At 42.3% G+C, this 15,083-nt stretch overlaps 1 protein-coding gene across 1 annotated transcript in view; it reads right to left on the bottom strand.

The window, feature by feature from the left end:
- prdm16 (PR domain containing 16) overlaps positions 1-14,692 on the bottom strand; it is a 174,166-nt gene extending 159,474 nt beyond the window's left edge. The window contains 2 exon segments of the mRNA XM_085147031.1: positions 14,395-14,484; positions 14,487-14,692. Coding sequence (XP_085003157.1) covers positions 14,395-14,484; positions 14,487-14,535 — 139 coding nt within the window. The 5' untranslated portion in view covers positions 14,536-14,692.
- Positions 14,693-15,083: the final 391 nt, after the last annotated feature.

The raw sequence follows: 15,083 nt of genomic DNA on the forward strand, positions 1-15,083 counted from the left end.
GGAGATTATAGATGGATTCCACTGATTGCATCTCGTCGTTGTGCTATTGGTTTCAAAGGTTCGGCTGAAAGTGAAAGACACGGTTAAGAGGATGACGACCACTGTCCTGTGCATGTGCACGCGTGTGTCTCGGGGTAGACCCAGATGGCAGGCGGGCAAAAAAAAGGTGGGCAAAGCGGACAGGAAGCTGTAAAGGAGAGTTCTGGTTACAAAGATCAGACAGCAGGACAAACTACGCTCAAAGCTACTGCCGCTGCGGTTCTAAAGGTGTAGGTTACACTCCCGGACACAAAGGACGCACAAATACACACACACAACTCCCAGCTCCCCAAAGGGTTGTGCTGGTGTGTGTTTGCAACTGCTAGCATCTAATTAACATGAAATAGCAAATGTCCACACATTGTACATGCATGAGCATTTAGCCACACACATATCCTCCAAGCCCCCTCAGCTAAGTAGATCCACTTAAAAGGGCTCCTATCAATTGTCAGCAGCCACGTTTAGTTGTTTAGGCCCATTTTCTCCACTGATGAGGACCAGACCGTGGAAGAGGTAGCCACCTATTAGCCTCATGTTGCTTCTAATTCTGACCCAATAAAATGCCATTCTTGCTGCCATGGAGAGTTCACCTATCTTACCTCGCAGAGAAAAGGAGAGACGTGAGAAAAACAACTAAGCAGTGGTACATTGGACAGGGAAAGAAAGCAGGAGTAAGAGAGTGAGGCACTTGCAAATAAAGATGTAACAGTGTCAAAGGAAAAGGGAAGCGTGTGGGCCTGCTGCTAATTTCCCGCCCTGAGTGCAGTAATCTGAGGGGAAGATTAAGGTGAAGGAGTTATTCTTGACTATTTTATTAAGAGGTGCTTTAGGCGCTGGAAGAAGGGGCTTTAGTGCTCCTCCAGCAGCGTGCCATACAATACAAGACAAACATTTGCTGTTATTTCACCAAAGTACTCTCAGATGTGCTGGGTCGGGTCCTTGCCTTTTGCTGTGGAGGAACTTGGCATCAAAGTTACCTACAATTCTTTAAAAGCAACAACAAATAAAACAAGAACAACGCCAAAAATCCCTTCTGTGAGGGTGGGTCATGCCCCCGAAAAAACTGTCCAGCTAATGAATTCTAAGCTGTTAAAAGAAGGGATGGAAACCATGACACCTAATGTCAATTTAAATTTTTACCTTATATCAAAGAAAATGGTGCAAACATGTGGATCTGAATGCCGCCATTAATGTGTTCACCTCATTGATTGATCATATTTTCTAATGACTAACAAAAACGGGTTATCTAGCAGAAATGTGTGAAATAATAGAGATTTAACTTCGTGTCCCAGTCTTTAAAGAAAAATTTGAATTTTTTACGTCTTTAAAAACAAAACGCTGCACTATATAAATATTCAAATGAAGCTAAGGCTGGCAAGAGGCCAGTAGAAGCCTCACCCACCTGCCTCTTTTGTTTGCTTTGTCATTGCTTAACAATTCTTAAGCACTTATTGCTCTTCAGTGCTGTTGAAAAACAAGATGCCTCTGTCAGTTATGCGCATGTGTGCCTGCGGTCATCGAAGTGAACTTTTACTGCATTCAGGAAAATGAAGAGAAACTGATTTGCAAAGCCAATTGAAACAGCACAGAAATAACAGTAACAAGCCGTGGAATCCACCCCCAAACTTAACCAACATGCAGGTCCTTGAGTGCAAACATTTGTTTGGAACAACATCTTCCTAATTAAAACTGCTTAATTGGCATGTCTGGAAACCTCAAGAACTCTGAGTCGAACGGTCAGCGTGGACAGACAAAAACCGCAGAAGTGGCCGTTTCAACCGCTCATAAAACACAATTCAGAAACTGGATCTTCCTCTTTCCTTTTCTGTTTTCGAAAAAGAGGATGTGGCTAGACTTGATGAGGAGAGAGGTGGAAATTGAGGGAGACATAAGGCTTGGGAAGCCTCTCCTTAAACCAAACTTAGAAATTCTAATTATGTCATTTCAGACTTTAAAGATAGTCTGCCTGATTAAAATTTTGAGGCCACCGTTTTGTCAATCAGTGTCAACACAGAGTATCGCTAGTTCCAAAGCCCTAATAAAACCTTTTGTGTCCCAAGATTAATGCTCTTCTACATCAGTTACAATACATGCACACCCTATTAACAAAAAAAGTTCTGGCATGCATCAAAGATTACAAACTGAAAGTGAATCCAACTGTGGAATTTCCTTTAAATGCAAGGATTATCCACCATCCATCACCCAACGTCCCAATGACTGCTTATTTGGTTACGACAGACCCGGAAGAGGCAGCCCAGTTCGTGGCATCACTTGAGTCCTGTAGGTGATGATGTGTGAACTCTTTAGGGAAGGGCAGCAACAGTAAGTTGCTTAGAAGGGCCAGACTAGAAAGCTGGTGATGTTTTAGAGCAGATGTAATTGCCAGCAAACGAAAGTAGCACTAAATCTCTCATGAGTCGTAAAACTCTATAACTATAATAGCTGTTCATGTGACAAAGAAGGAATCAGAAATTCTCAATTCCAATCTCTGTTCACTTTTATGTGAACCAAATAAATGATTGAGCAATATTTTTTTTCCCATCTTAGCTCAGTTTACAACCATCAGAAGCCAGCTGAAGTATTTCTTAAGCTAGCATGGGGCCTTACATCAAACGCAAACCCATGTAGCATTAAAGTCTGCAAGCTAAGCCCAGTTTTACAAACCAAAACCAAATTCTGCCGCACAAGTGTAACTGGTCTGGGTGTGTGCAGCTCGCAGCACCACCCCTAGCTTCTGTGTGTGTCTTTTCTTTGTTGACTGGAGGGTTAAGTGTGTGTACGTGTGTGTGTGTGAGCACATGTGTGTTTCTTTACTGGAAAGAGTAAAAAAAGTGCCGTAAATATTTTGATTTCCTTCCTGTAAAGTCACATGTGATTGTGTGATATTCAACAGTTCAGAATCAGGCTATTCAACTCTAAATGACAGTGCTCTTATCTCTGGACCGTGTCTGTAGGTGAACCTTTTCCAGCGTGGAGAATATGCAGCTAATATAGGCCGAGCACTTTGCCTTTGGGACACTGAGCATCACACAGACGCATGCTTGTAATAGAGCTATTTGTTTTCCTCAGAAAGCTGTCCAAACGCTCTCGCTGGGATCACTCGACTGCACAAAGGCCAACTATGAATTGGTCAAATCCATTGAGATTGGTCATTGATTAGGCCTATGGCTATAGGGGCACAAATATGCAACTAAATTAGATATTGGTGCTTGTGTGTGCGGACAGCTGTGAGCGAGTTAGTGTGCATGCGTGCATTGCTGTTGCACTGAAATCCACTTAACCTGCATCCGCTTCTGATGACGTTTTATAAACCGTGAACCTCCAAATGAAATATCAATCTTAAACCTCTTCTTCTGAGCAAAAAAACCCCTTCACTTCAATAAGAGCATTATTAGTACAGTTTTTTATAAGACTGTACAAGTTCTCATCACAGCGAATCATGATCATGATTCACTGGGATCTAAGTAAGCCACTAGTTTTCCACCAGTCTTTCTTGAGTAGTTTTAATATAATAATATTAGTGTATAATAGTACACATACCCATCTCACGAAACATATAATGGACTATAGATAACTTTCTCCTACCCCTTCTCATCTATTTCACTTCTTCCTGACATCCTCTTCAACATCTCCCTTTTCAACAAGAGCAGTTTGCCGGGGTCAGAAAGCAATTTAAAACCTCTATTAATGAGAGTCACTGAGAGAGAGAGAGAGAGAGAGAGAGAGAGAAAGAGAGAGAAGCGAGAGAAGAAGAAGTTAAAAGAAGGGAGAGAGAGATAGATGAGGTAGTGGGGCGGAGAGGAGAAGAGGATGAGGAAGGAGGGAGGGGGGTAGTCTGGGGTGTCAGCCATCAAAGCAGACCAGGAGAAAAGAAGGCCAGGTGCTGTTTGTGGGAATGTGCCGTCCATGGTTCCAGGGACCAGGGAGCTAAGGAGGGGGAGGTGGGGGCACGGTGGTAATTAGCCAAGCCTGGAGGAGAGAGAGGGCCCTTGAGGGCCCGCGGGGATAGCCCCTCCGAGAGGATACCATTTGCACTTCTACAGGAGCCGCCAGCCCCGGGCCACAAAGAAGGGGAAAAGGGGAACTATGGCATCCTTTATCAGGCCGGACAAAGACGCCGCATCTTTTCAAAGGGGACCGGAGAGAGAGAGAAACTCCAGTGTTCCAAAGAAGGAGGGGAGAAATAGGAAAAGAGAAGAAAAGAAAGAATCTTAGGACCGGTCAGGAGAGAGACAGAGGGAGAGATGCCAGTGTGTGGGTTGCAAAGCGAGACAGGAGGTTACGGTCATACCGTGACCCAGTCGCTCCTCTGAGACATCAGAAATTCACTAATGTCCCACACACGCTTAGATAACACACAGGCACAAGTATATTCCCAGCGCATGGCAACAAAAAACAAAACAAAAATGGCATCACATTGTTTGGAAACGCTATCATATTCCAACTCAGCTAACATCACTTTCAAGATGTGAATTAGTATCCTTAACCAAAACAACACTTCGTCTCAAAAGAGGCAAGTCGGCTTGCTCTCTCGCTTCTTCTCATGGCAGCTAAGTAGAGGCAGTGGATAAGGAGCCAAAACGGCCACCCTACCTCTGACATTATCTGGGAATCTTAAGAGTTTTGCCCTCTTGTAGAGCGACGGAAAGTGAAGGTCACTGACATTACTTTTACCTATTACCTTTGGAGAAGGGCTGCACAAGGGGGTGAATAGTAGCCATTGAAGCGATGAGGTTTTGTGCTCCCTGTTTGAGAGCAGCCTGACAGCCTTAGCTGAATAGGGGCCAGGGGTCAGACAGGTCATGTGATAAGGCATTTCAGACCTGCATGTAGGGCCCCAGACTGAAGAGGCCTGAAAAATCTCAAGACCCCCCCCCTCCCTTCACTGTGTCTCTTCTCCTCCTTTCTTTCCCCTTTCCTCTCTGTCCCCTCTCTCTCGCTCCCTTGCTCTCTCTGGACACAAAATGCCATTTGTTGTCCGTCAGTCAGTAGCGCAGAGCCCGGGTCGGGCCCGGCGCTGAAAGCTCCATTCACACACCCTCTCACCCAGGGATGTTTTTGCAATTCAATATTTTCACACGCAGGCAGCTTCATCGTTACTTTGGAACCGTACACTTGGCAGGATGAGGCTGGGGGCCTCTGGGACAGAGGGGCTGAGAGGTGGAGGAGAGGGGTCAGCACAGAGGAATCCTAGTGTCAGGAGGGGACGGGCCTACGCCAGCTAATGGGCCATCTTGAAATGTTTTAGTCAAGACCCCTCCAACACCTACGCGCACACACAAACAAGTGTGCACTCGCTCGCGAACGATAGCGCACACATTCCACCCTACTCATCGCTTCGCAACCAATCTGACTCCAGGTTAACAAGGACGGCTCTTATTTCCTTCATCAAAATCTCTGCGCTAATATAGTCACACTATCCCACCAGGAAAAGATTTTTTTTCACTCATACCACACTGCATCTTTCTAGCCCACATCTCAAATACACAGGGCAGACCGAGCCATAACCAAAATACAATGGTTATATGTGTTTTTGGGAAAAGCGCACAACCACACTCAGAAAGCCCACCATGAGGGGTTTCATTTCATGTTTCAAGGCTCACTCAAGAAACAGAAAATGGATCAAAAAACACAGAGAAGTCGAGAACAAACGTGGGTGCCTCGTGTAAAGATGCCTGCTTTTCACCAAACCATTCCGTGCGATTTATTCCAATTTCACAACTGTAACACCAAAGGATTTGTTTAACATACAGAGTGGCTGAAGTAAATTGGGGTAGGGGGGGGACTGCACTAATATATTTATCCCGCGCACCACACTCTACTTAATGAAATTAAACCACACCAATCGTGGCCCTTTGTCTCTGGGGAATTCAGTAATCAACATGCCACCAGTTTTCATTTTGTATGAAAATAAATGGCAGCTGGTGATATGGGCCTAATTGTGTTGCATCAGGGAGGAGCTGGGTGAGAAAGGAAACTTGCAGCAGCGATGTAGTGGAGCCAATTTTCATGGACAGGAGTGCTCGGGAGAGGTGGTCAAATAAGCAGAGGTATTCATCTGGGAACTGCTACCCAGCTTCCACTCTCTCCTCCTCTCCCTCCTCTTTGTTCTATCCATCATACTCACAGAGAAAGTTAGGAAAGTATGAAACAAATAGAGAATCGGTGAGCCCTATGCGCCAGAGCCTGGCAGGGTCACTGGATAATGACAGCTCAATTACTGTGAATCTCCATGTACAAACCCCCCCTCTCATAATACAATCCACACCCGCCCCACCCAGCATGACAAATTTGTCAAACGCACCAAAACGATGGGCCTGACAGTGTAATCGCTAACCGTCCCAACCGACATGAAAGAGGTCTTTATCTGGCCAAATCAAAGAACCTGATCTCTGAGAGAAAAAGGGTGGGGGGGGGGCTGACCAGAGAGGAGAAATGTCCCGCTCGGCCCCCGCGAGACATGGAGATGTCTCTAATCCCCTTTAATGAGACACTGCTTGCCCATCTTTGTGGTAATGACGAACCACAGTGAGAAAGACAGCGAGGAGGAGGAGGGAGGGAGGGAGCAGGAGAGATAGAAGTGGAGATGGAGCCAAGGCTTTGAACTGGCGGTCTTATGAAAGGGGAAGCAAGCAGTGGGAGTTTAGAGCCACACTGCCTCTACACATCACTGTTTGTTTCCAAAGACAGGCAAACAGCCCAGGGGACAGAGCAGTTTGTCTGCTTATCATACCAGAACAGGATGAGCCATCATCAGCTGTGCTGGACTGGGACTTGAAATAGACAGCATGTGTTTGTGTGAGTACGTGTGAGTATGTGTTAGAATGGAGGGACGAGCTACGATTCAGACAGAGAGAAGAAGAAAACTGGAAAATGAAGTGTCACATTTCTTTGTGATCACTAAATGCATTTTAATGCTCGTTTTTATGCTTGTTTTGCGTCACCTTGTCATTACATTGTACTGATGGCTGATGGTAGGTCACACCAACAGCTCATTTCAAGATCCTGAATATTAGTAGCAGTATTAGTTTTCATGCATTTGCAGTGCATAGGTACACTCTATATCTATACATGGCAAATGGATCGCACAATATACCAAAATGTTGCTTTAAAATATGCTCTAGTACACTGCATTTGTATATACAGAAAAGGTTCAGCGACTGTTTCTTTTTTGGAAATTTACCATTACAACTGCAGAATCCTTAATTTGGATCACAAAAAGAAGCCAATCATATGTCGTCTCATTACGATTAAAGATCTGGCAATATTGAAATAATATAGCACACATTGGAAACAGCTCTGCAGAGAGCATGGAGTAAATGAAAGTGAAAGCAACATAAAGGTCAGTTCATGAATGGATAAAAGGAAAGGAAATGTAGAATTGGACAGAAGTGAGTGGGAATGAGGGAGAAAGTGCGAGGGTTAATACCAAACAAATCAGGATTAGACCCAGATAAGACTAGTCACAATGTTGAGCAATCCCTGGGATATCACAGTGCAAGGGGGAATCATGAGGGCTGTTAGCGCGCACTAATTAGGGAGTCGACACATTTGCCCCCTTGTTTTGCAAACAACACACACTGTTTAGCAGTGGGTAGTACACAATCACACAAGACACTCATAGAGCTAATCATTTAGCATTAATCAGAATCCTCTGAAGTAAAGATGGGATATTTCCAATGGGATGATTCCAGCAGTCGTGATGAATTTTTAGTCCCGAGAAGCTGGAATGGAAAACTCTAGACATGACCCACCAGTGGCTGGACATAATTTGATAAGCAACCGCGGGTCAAGATATAATGCTCTTTACTTCAGGCCTTTCGTATTTTTTAACCTCATTTTCACTAACACATATGACTCAGTTTTTGTTTTTTTTTACCAAGATCCCTGCCCGCATCTGCAGGCTGAAAACAAAAAGCATAAGAGGAGACAAAAAACAGGGGGCTGAAAAGAACAGGAAAAAGAAAAACATCAGCAATATATCTGAAACCCTCTCAGTCATGTCAGATTCCCCACTACAAAGCGATTTGGAGACTGTTGTTTTTCTAAACATGGCAGATGAGGTCACAGCGCAAGTGGAGAAACAGACATTTTTGCCAGCTGAATATGGTGAGGTAACCGTATCAATAAAATGAATGGGATTTGGAGCCATGTGCAAGAGCTTAATACAATGGTATTTGTATACCAACTCAAAATTTGACTTAGTCAGCAACGAAGCGGAAAAAAATGCACAGAGCTAAAATTTGTGTGAGTGTGTATAAGTGTGCGTGTGTGTGGGTCTCAGTGTGAGAGTGCCTGCGTGTGTCCAGGTGCCCACCCATCGCTGTGCCAGACTTGGCCAAGGTCAAAGCTCCAAACAGTGACAGGACCTCCAATAACTGTACAAAATGGTGCACACACTGATTCCCACACACTTGCACGCATTTAGTCAGCCAACAGTGCCAGCTCCTGCTGTTTGGATGACATTTACACTCAACCTTTCTAGTTTGTGATTGATTGGGGTTAAAGCATACCAATGCACAAAAAATCTGTCACCACTGAGGTGTGTGTGTGTGTAAGTGTGACCAGGCGGGATCCATCTGCATTAAACCGTATGCATGGCTTCAGTGCGTGCTTGTGTATTTGTCACTGGAAAGCAGGGAACTATGAAAGGCAAGTCAAATGTTTCAAAGCAAGCCTTCAGTGAAACCCAGTCAACAGCGAGGAGTCGCTGGGACTTCACTATTCTGCTAAAACTATACAAATAATTCTGCTAAAATGAAGCAGAACCCATTTATTCTCGTTCTGAGAACCCAAACCAAATCAATGTCTTTGTTTCTGTCTCTTTTGTGCAGATTGAAATAATGCACTAGATAAGAAGGTATTTATTGGTCATATATAAAATTAAGCCAACACAACCTTTTCATTTGAAGTGATATCAATATAGCTCAAAGGTAATGCTATAGGGAGTGTTGTAGTACATGCTGGGGATCACTTGGTCAAATGATGGATGTGACATTGAAATGTTAGAATAGAAGTAAATTTAAAAAAACAATGACGAAAGGGGCGAACAAGTAATTTCATCCTCATAATTGCTGAAAGACAGAAGGAGGCGTAATGTAATTTCTTTGATTCACGTGTTATTATCCACTTTATTACTTTTCTTTTTTTTTTACATTTTATTGCAGTTGCCCTTGACCAGATTAGAGTCTCTGTTTTCCAATGAACACTTGGCCAAAACAGCAGCAGCAAATTCATATGTTAACTGACTGAATAACAAGAAAAGGATTTCTCCTGAGACACTGTTTCACTCTATGTTCAGCAGGGAAAAGGAGGAACCAAAAACAGTCCGAGGAGAAAAAAAAATAAAAAATACTGTATATAATAACTGATATATTTAAAGTTTGATAAATTATTCTATTAAAAGCACTGCAGCTTCAGTAAATCATAAATTAAATCATCAGTTAATCATTTGTTTACTTATCACCTGTGTGTATTCCTGGCACAGGTGCGGGAGATCATATAAGTTTTCTTTCTAAGCTCAATGCAGACTTGCGGGAACGGTTACATAAAAACTATTTGCACCATAGGAATCAAATGGTGACCATATGTTACTCCATGAGACTCAAGACTAGACACTGAATGGACCATAACCATGACCTTGTCCTAACTTCGACTAGAGCAACTTCCTCTGCAACAAATTAATATGTTACAAACATGCAAAAATCACAGATGAGTCACAGATAAATCTTTGTTGGCTTTTTAACTGTCAGTTGTAAAGCTACTCCTTTCAGAGAACACCATACAGTGTTTTCTGGTTGCACAGTTACATGTCAATACAAAAGCATTTTACTAAATGCATATGGACAAAAATGATCATAAAAGGAAATAAACATGGAAAACCAGTCAGAACCTCCCTCCTCACTACATGCACAAATCTGCAATCTGCACATGTACACACTCAAAATGAGGAAATGACATCCAAATCCAAAACTTCTATAATCAAGTACTTATGTAGGAAACGTGGCCTCGCCAAGTGTGGACTGATGCAATTAGTCAGGCTACACAATTTTTCAATCATTCAGAAATTGACACAAATGGTCCTAAAATCAGTCCAAATGCTCAGATCAAAATCCCCAAAACCATATAAAATAAAATAAATTGAAAACTATATTGAAAACTTCACTTTAGAAATCACTGCAAAGCATGTCATTCTCATAACAAGGTGGTGAACAATATGTCTGTAAAAGAAAAAAAAAGAGCCCGTAGTATGCAGAAGTAGCAAAGTCTGCACATTTCGACGACAGCCAAACGGTGATGCCTGAATCGGTGCTGCAAAGATCATTCACATCATCACACATGAATGCAAATGGGCTCTATGGAACCACAAGAATCTCAAGTTTCCCTCCCCGTTTTAGTTATGCAAGGTCTGCAGCAATAAAGCAAAGATCTCACAGGTATTTTTATTTCACAATTTATCCAGCGTTACTGACATTCAGCATAAACAAATGTCTCTGTGGGTACTGTAAATGCACTGAAAGGAAATTGTCAGAATTCATAAAGGAACAGATAAAAATCTGTAATTCTTCTCAAACCATCAAAATAAGAGTCATCAACAATATTTGTTTGGGTGCATGTTGTCTGCACTAACCCTAACCCCCTAACCTGACTGGTGCACTTCAAAATAAAAGCAACTAAAACTGAGATTTACAGTTTCATAAAAGTAACCCCCCCCCCCCCCCCCCCAAAAAAAAAGAAAGAAAGAAAGAAAAATCTTGCTACTGTGGATTTCCTCTGCATTTGATGATCCTATCATTTTTTTATGTCCAGGCTCTAATCTGTGAACATGAAGGAGTGCTATCTGACACATATTACCGCTGCATAGCAGTAACATACTGGGTCCCTGAACGTTTAGCCAGAAGTTCAACATAGCTACCATTGTTGGTTTTAAAGTGTTATGGGTTGGGTTTTATTACTTCTGTCAAAACATCAGAAGCTGTTGAGCCAGGCCAAGTTCATGACTGGGAGTCCATCTAATAAGAGGCCTTTAACACGAAGATCAATAGGATATCTTGCGATTAGTACATCATAGAAAGAGACAAAGACAGGCCGTGAGAGAGGAAAGCTGTCTGAAATTGTGCGCATCTTTCCAAAAACAAAATCACAAAAGCAAGACTGTACAAAAAAAAAAAGAATTATTTTCTGATTATGCAGAAGATTAAAATCGGTGTTGAAAATCGATAATCTGCGTAAATTCACTGACTTTCATGTCACCATATGTGAGAAAGCACACGGTTCTTTTTTAATTACCTTTTTTAGCGCAGGAGAGGAAGAGAACAGCGCGTGCGTGCCTATGTATTGCTCTCACCTGTGTACTGAAAAAAACATACCTGAAAATAAATGTACGCCCACTCAACCGGAAGTCTTAATTGATCCAAAAAAAAAAAACCCACACACAATTTAACGCTACATGTGGACCCCTAAGAATACCACAATAAAACCGCCGCAAGGTGTTAAACATTTCAAACACAATCAGCCTTCTGTAGCGCGCACGGACACACACAAACACACACATACTCACGCATAACTTCATCGTGAGTAACGCCAAAAGTAATTATATTGTCACTTTGCGTCTTTATTCTCAGCTAGATTGGCTGTATTGATTTTTTTTTTTTAGTTTTTTAAGATAGCAAGAGGCCAAGTCGCATATCAAATCCGTTCCGTTCGATAAAATGAGATGTGGCGTTAAGGCTCGAGTGTCTCCATGGAGTCATTCACTGGTTAAGAAAAAAGTTCAATTAAATTAAATGAAAAACAAAGCTTAGAATAGACTGTTTAATATTTTTAATAAAAAAAATTAATAAATACAATAGACGTTGATCTCAAATTAAAAGTTGCACCTTTTCAGCAAAATAATTAAAAAAAAAATAAAAATATCAGAGGAACAGAAAGTAAAACCATTTTTCCTTAAAAAAAACTAAAACTAAAAAACACTCATTAACACTTTAATGTTGACGCAAAAGTATTATGTCAACACACCAGAACTAATGCATAGCTAGTTAGTGCATAGTTAGAGATCAATGCCACTTTGCATTAAAGCGCTCACATAGTCGTGTTCGGTGAAAAGTTTCTAATATCGTGGCCTTTAATGTGCAGCCGGTGTCCGCGAGAACAATAACATAATAATATAAAAAAATATTAACAACAATAATAAAACGATAAAGCAGCTGCTGCATAATAGCCGTGGGCCTACAGCCTACTGTACTCAACTACAAAAGAGAATGTTTTACCCGAGCATCAAAAAAGGGGGGAACGCACTCCCCCCGCGTCGCATTCAAAAGTTGTGGGCCTGCACGATTTGAATGTTAAGGAAGAACATGATATTTCTCATGCCTTCTGTCTGCTCTGTTTTTCCTACCGCTGCGACACAACAGATTGGAGGCCTGTGAGCTGCAGAGGCTCCCAGTGCTCCGATCTGAGTGCTACAAAGCCAGGTATTTGTGTTCATTAGCACCCGGATCAACAGACTATCAAGGCTGTTTAGAGATCAAGACCAAGTGCAATTACTGGCAATAGGCTGGGTCCTCCACACGTTTAAGTATTTTCACAAAGCAGCCTAGTTTACGTTTTTTCCTTTAACCAATTTTCTTTGAAAATTTTTTTTAAAACATTATGTATGTGTATTTCTTGCTTTGTTGTAAACTTGTACGGGAACTTTGTCCTCTCGTGTATGGCAAACGTGTGAAAGTGACACGATAACAACAAGAACACGACTGAAAAGTGGAGAGGGGGGGGAAATGTTAGTGTTTTTATTCTCGTTGTTTTTCCTTTGAAAGAAAGAGCGCTGAAACCCCCTCCCTAAAAATGAATTAAACAGCGCTAAAATAGAACAGATTTATTTGGGACGTGTCGTAAGTAAAGCTCTTTATTTAATAAATCAATCAATAAATACATACACATTTCATGTCTGTTTCAAATGCTTGGCACGGAGTATTTGGTCTGAAATGACTTTGTTGAATAGCCTTAATTGCGTCTAATGCGAGGTCGAGGTTCACGCTGAATTAAAAGGGAGGGAGGCAAAGTTACAAAGTTTTCTGAAAGGGCCTGGAAACACGCAAATAAAGCACGTCCAACATACGACAGCATATTCCTAAAATAAAATATTTCCCCTCCATTATAATAAAACAACATACAAGCTAGAATGCAAGCTTTCACAAAACCACAGCTCAAGTCACTATGGTTTGGAAGAAAACAAACACCAAGGCAGAAACAAAATAAAATGACAACAGGCCCGCAATAGAAATCGCGATGTTGTGAAGCATTTGTCTTTCAAATGAATTGTGGATAAATAAAGCCGAGTGATCCACGCAGGGCTGTGGAAGCCAAAGTGCATTCATGCAAGAATAAAATCGGCGGTTTAAGTAAATGTAATTCATAAATCAACCCACCAACAACAAACAAATGTCAAACGATAAACATGGTCCATTTCCAACAACAAAGTGCTCATGTTCACACTCACACTAAAAAAAAAAAGAACCGAATACATGAATTTTCCGTGTGACGCGTCCAGCAGCCCACAAAAGTCGTCGTATGGGCGCTCTCAAGACACATTATTGATTGGCATTCCCTCGAGGAGGAAACCGCCTGCTGCTGCAGTCCAGTGGCCTTGGGTTTTGAGACGAAACAAATTAGCGGGAGAGCAATATCTGCTGAGATTTGAGCAGGATCGAATTAAAGAAGAAGAAGAAAAGTCCTCATTAAAATATTGCTCTTTCCTTTCTAAAATCGCATCTCTGCGTCTCAGTTTGCAGGCAAATGAAAGAGTGCGCCCAGGCTCGCCGTGAGCTCTGCAGCGTGCAGCAGAGCAGTGCCACAGCGCCCACTATTTTAAAAGCAGGGAATATTATTTCACAAGACTTGAAACGGCTCTATGAAAAAAAAAGTTACTATCCATTTCGACAACTTTCTCGGTAGCTTCAGGAGAGGAATCTGCGCCTTCGCGGAAGCCCCCGACAACCGATAAAGAGCAAAAATACGAGATGAGGCTCAATTATGGGAGACAGTGTTTATCTATGCCTTTTATCGGAGTGTAATCAGCTAAAGCACCAGCGGCGTTTCTCATCACACATGAAAACTTTTCTTTCTTTTTTGTTGACACTGGAACCAGCGAAGCCAAGACCGCAACACGCAGGGAAACGAGACTGAGCGGCCGAAACGGGACATATTTACAGCGGAAAAGTTATTTTTGAACAAAGAGTAGTCATATCCTCTCTTAAGGATATGGCAAATGACAAGGACACAGTGGACATCTACGGAGCCGGGAGTTTGGAGCCGGTGGGTTAAAGCGATAAGAATGGGGGAAAAAATAAGACCTACTTTTGGCCAGTTTTCTCGCCCTCGCCTTGGATCTCATCTTGTCGGCTTGTAGATTCCTCTCGTCGTCCTCCGTGAGCCCAGAAGCAGCAACAACACTATCTTCATCTCACCAGCATTGTCAGTTGTGATACCTTCGCACATGCGCACAGGCCATTCAATCTGACACCCTCGCCGGGGCCAAAAAACTTTCCAATGTATTCATCATCATCACTTTTTTTTTTGTCCTATCGTCTCCCCTTTAGATCACTTATCTCTTCCCCTCCTCCTCTTCCTCCTCCTCCTCCTGCTCTCTCTTCACCATCTCACCTTCCCACCCTCCCTCCCCCTTACCATCCCCTTACACCCCCCCCCCCTTCTCACCCCTCCACCCGCCCCATTCAGCTCCTGCCAGCACCCTCTTGGATTTTTACCCCCTTTAACAGCGACTGCTTGGTTTTCTCCAGCACAGCGGTGAGCGCAGTGAGGTATGGTGGTGAGGTCAAGGTCGTATTGTAATACTGGAATTACATTTTTAAATATCATTTTATCATTATTACAGTATTTATAATTAACATAATATATTATTTTGTTGTTTTTGTTCCTGTTTATTTAAAAGAAAAATTGTGCTATAAAAAATACTTTCCTTTCTTAATTTAAAGACTTACAGAAACTTTATGTTTAGGCTGTTGCCGCTACTGATACCTCAGTAT

Source organism: Neolamprologus multifasciatus, chromosome 20 (genome assembly GCF_963576455.1).
Source record: "Neolamprologus multifasciatus chromosome 20, fNeoMul1.2, whole genome shotgun sequence".
In the NCBI taxonomy this organism is placed as follows: Eukaryota; Metazoa; Chordata; class Actinopteri; order Cichliformes; family Cichlidae; genus Neolamprologus; species Neolamprologus multifasciatus.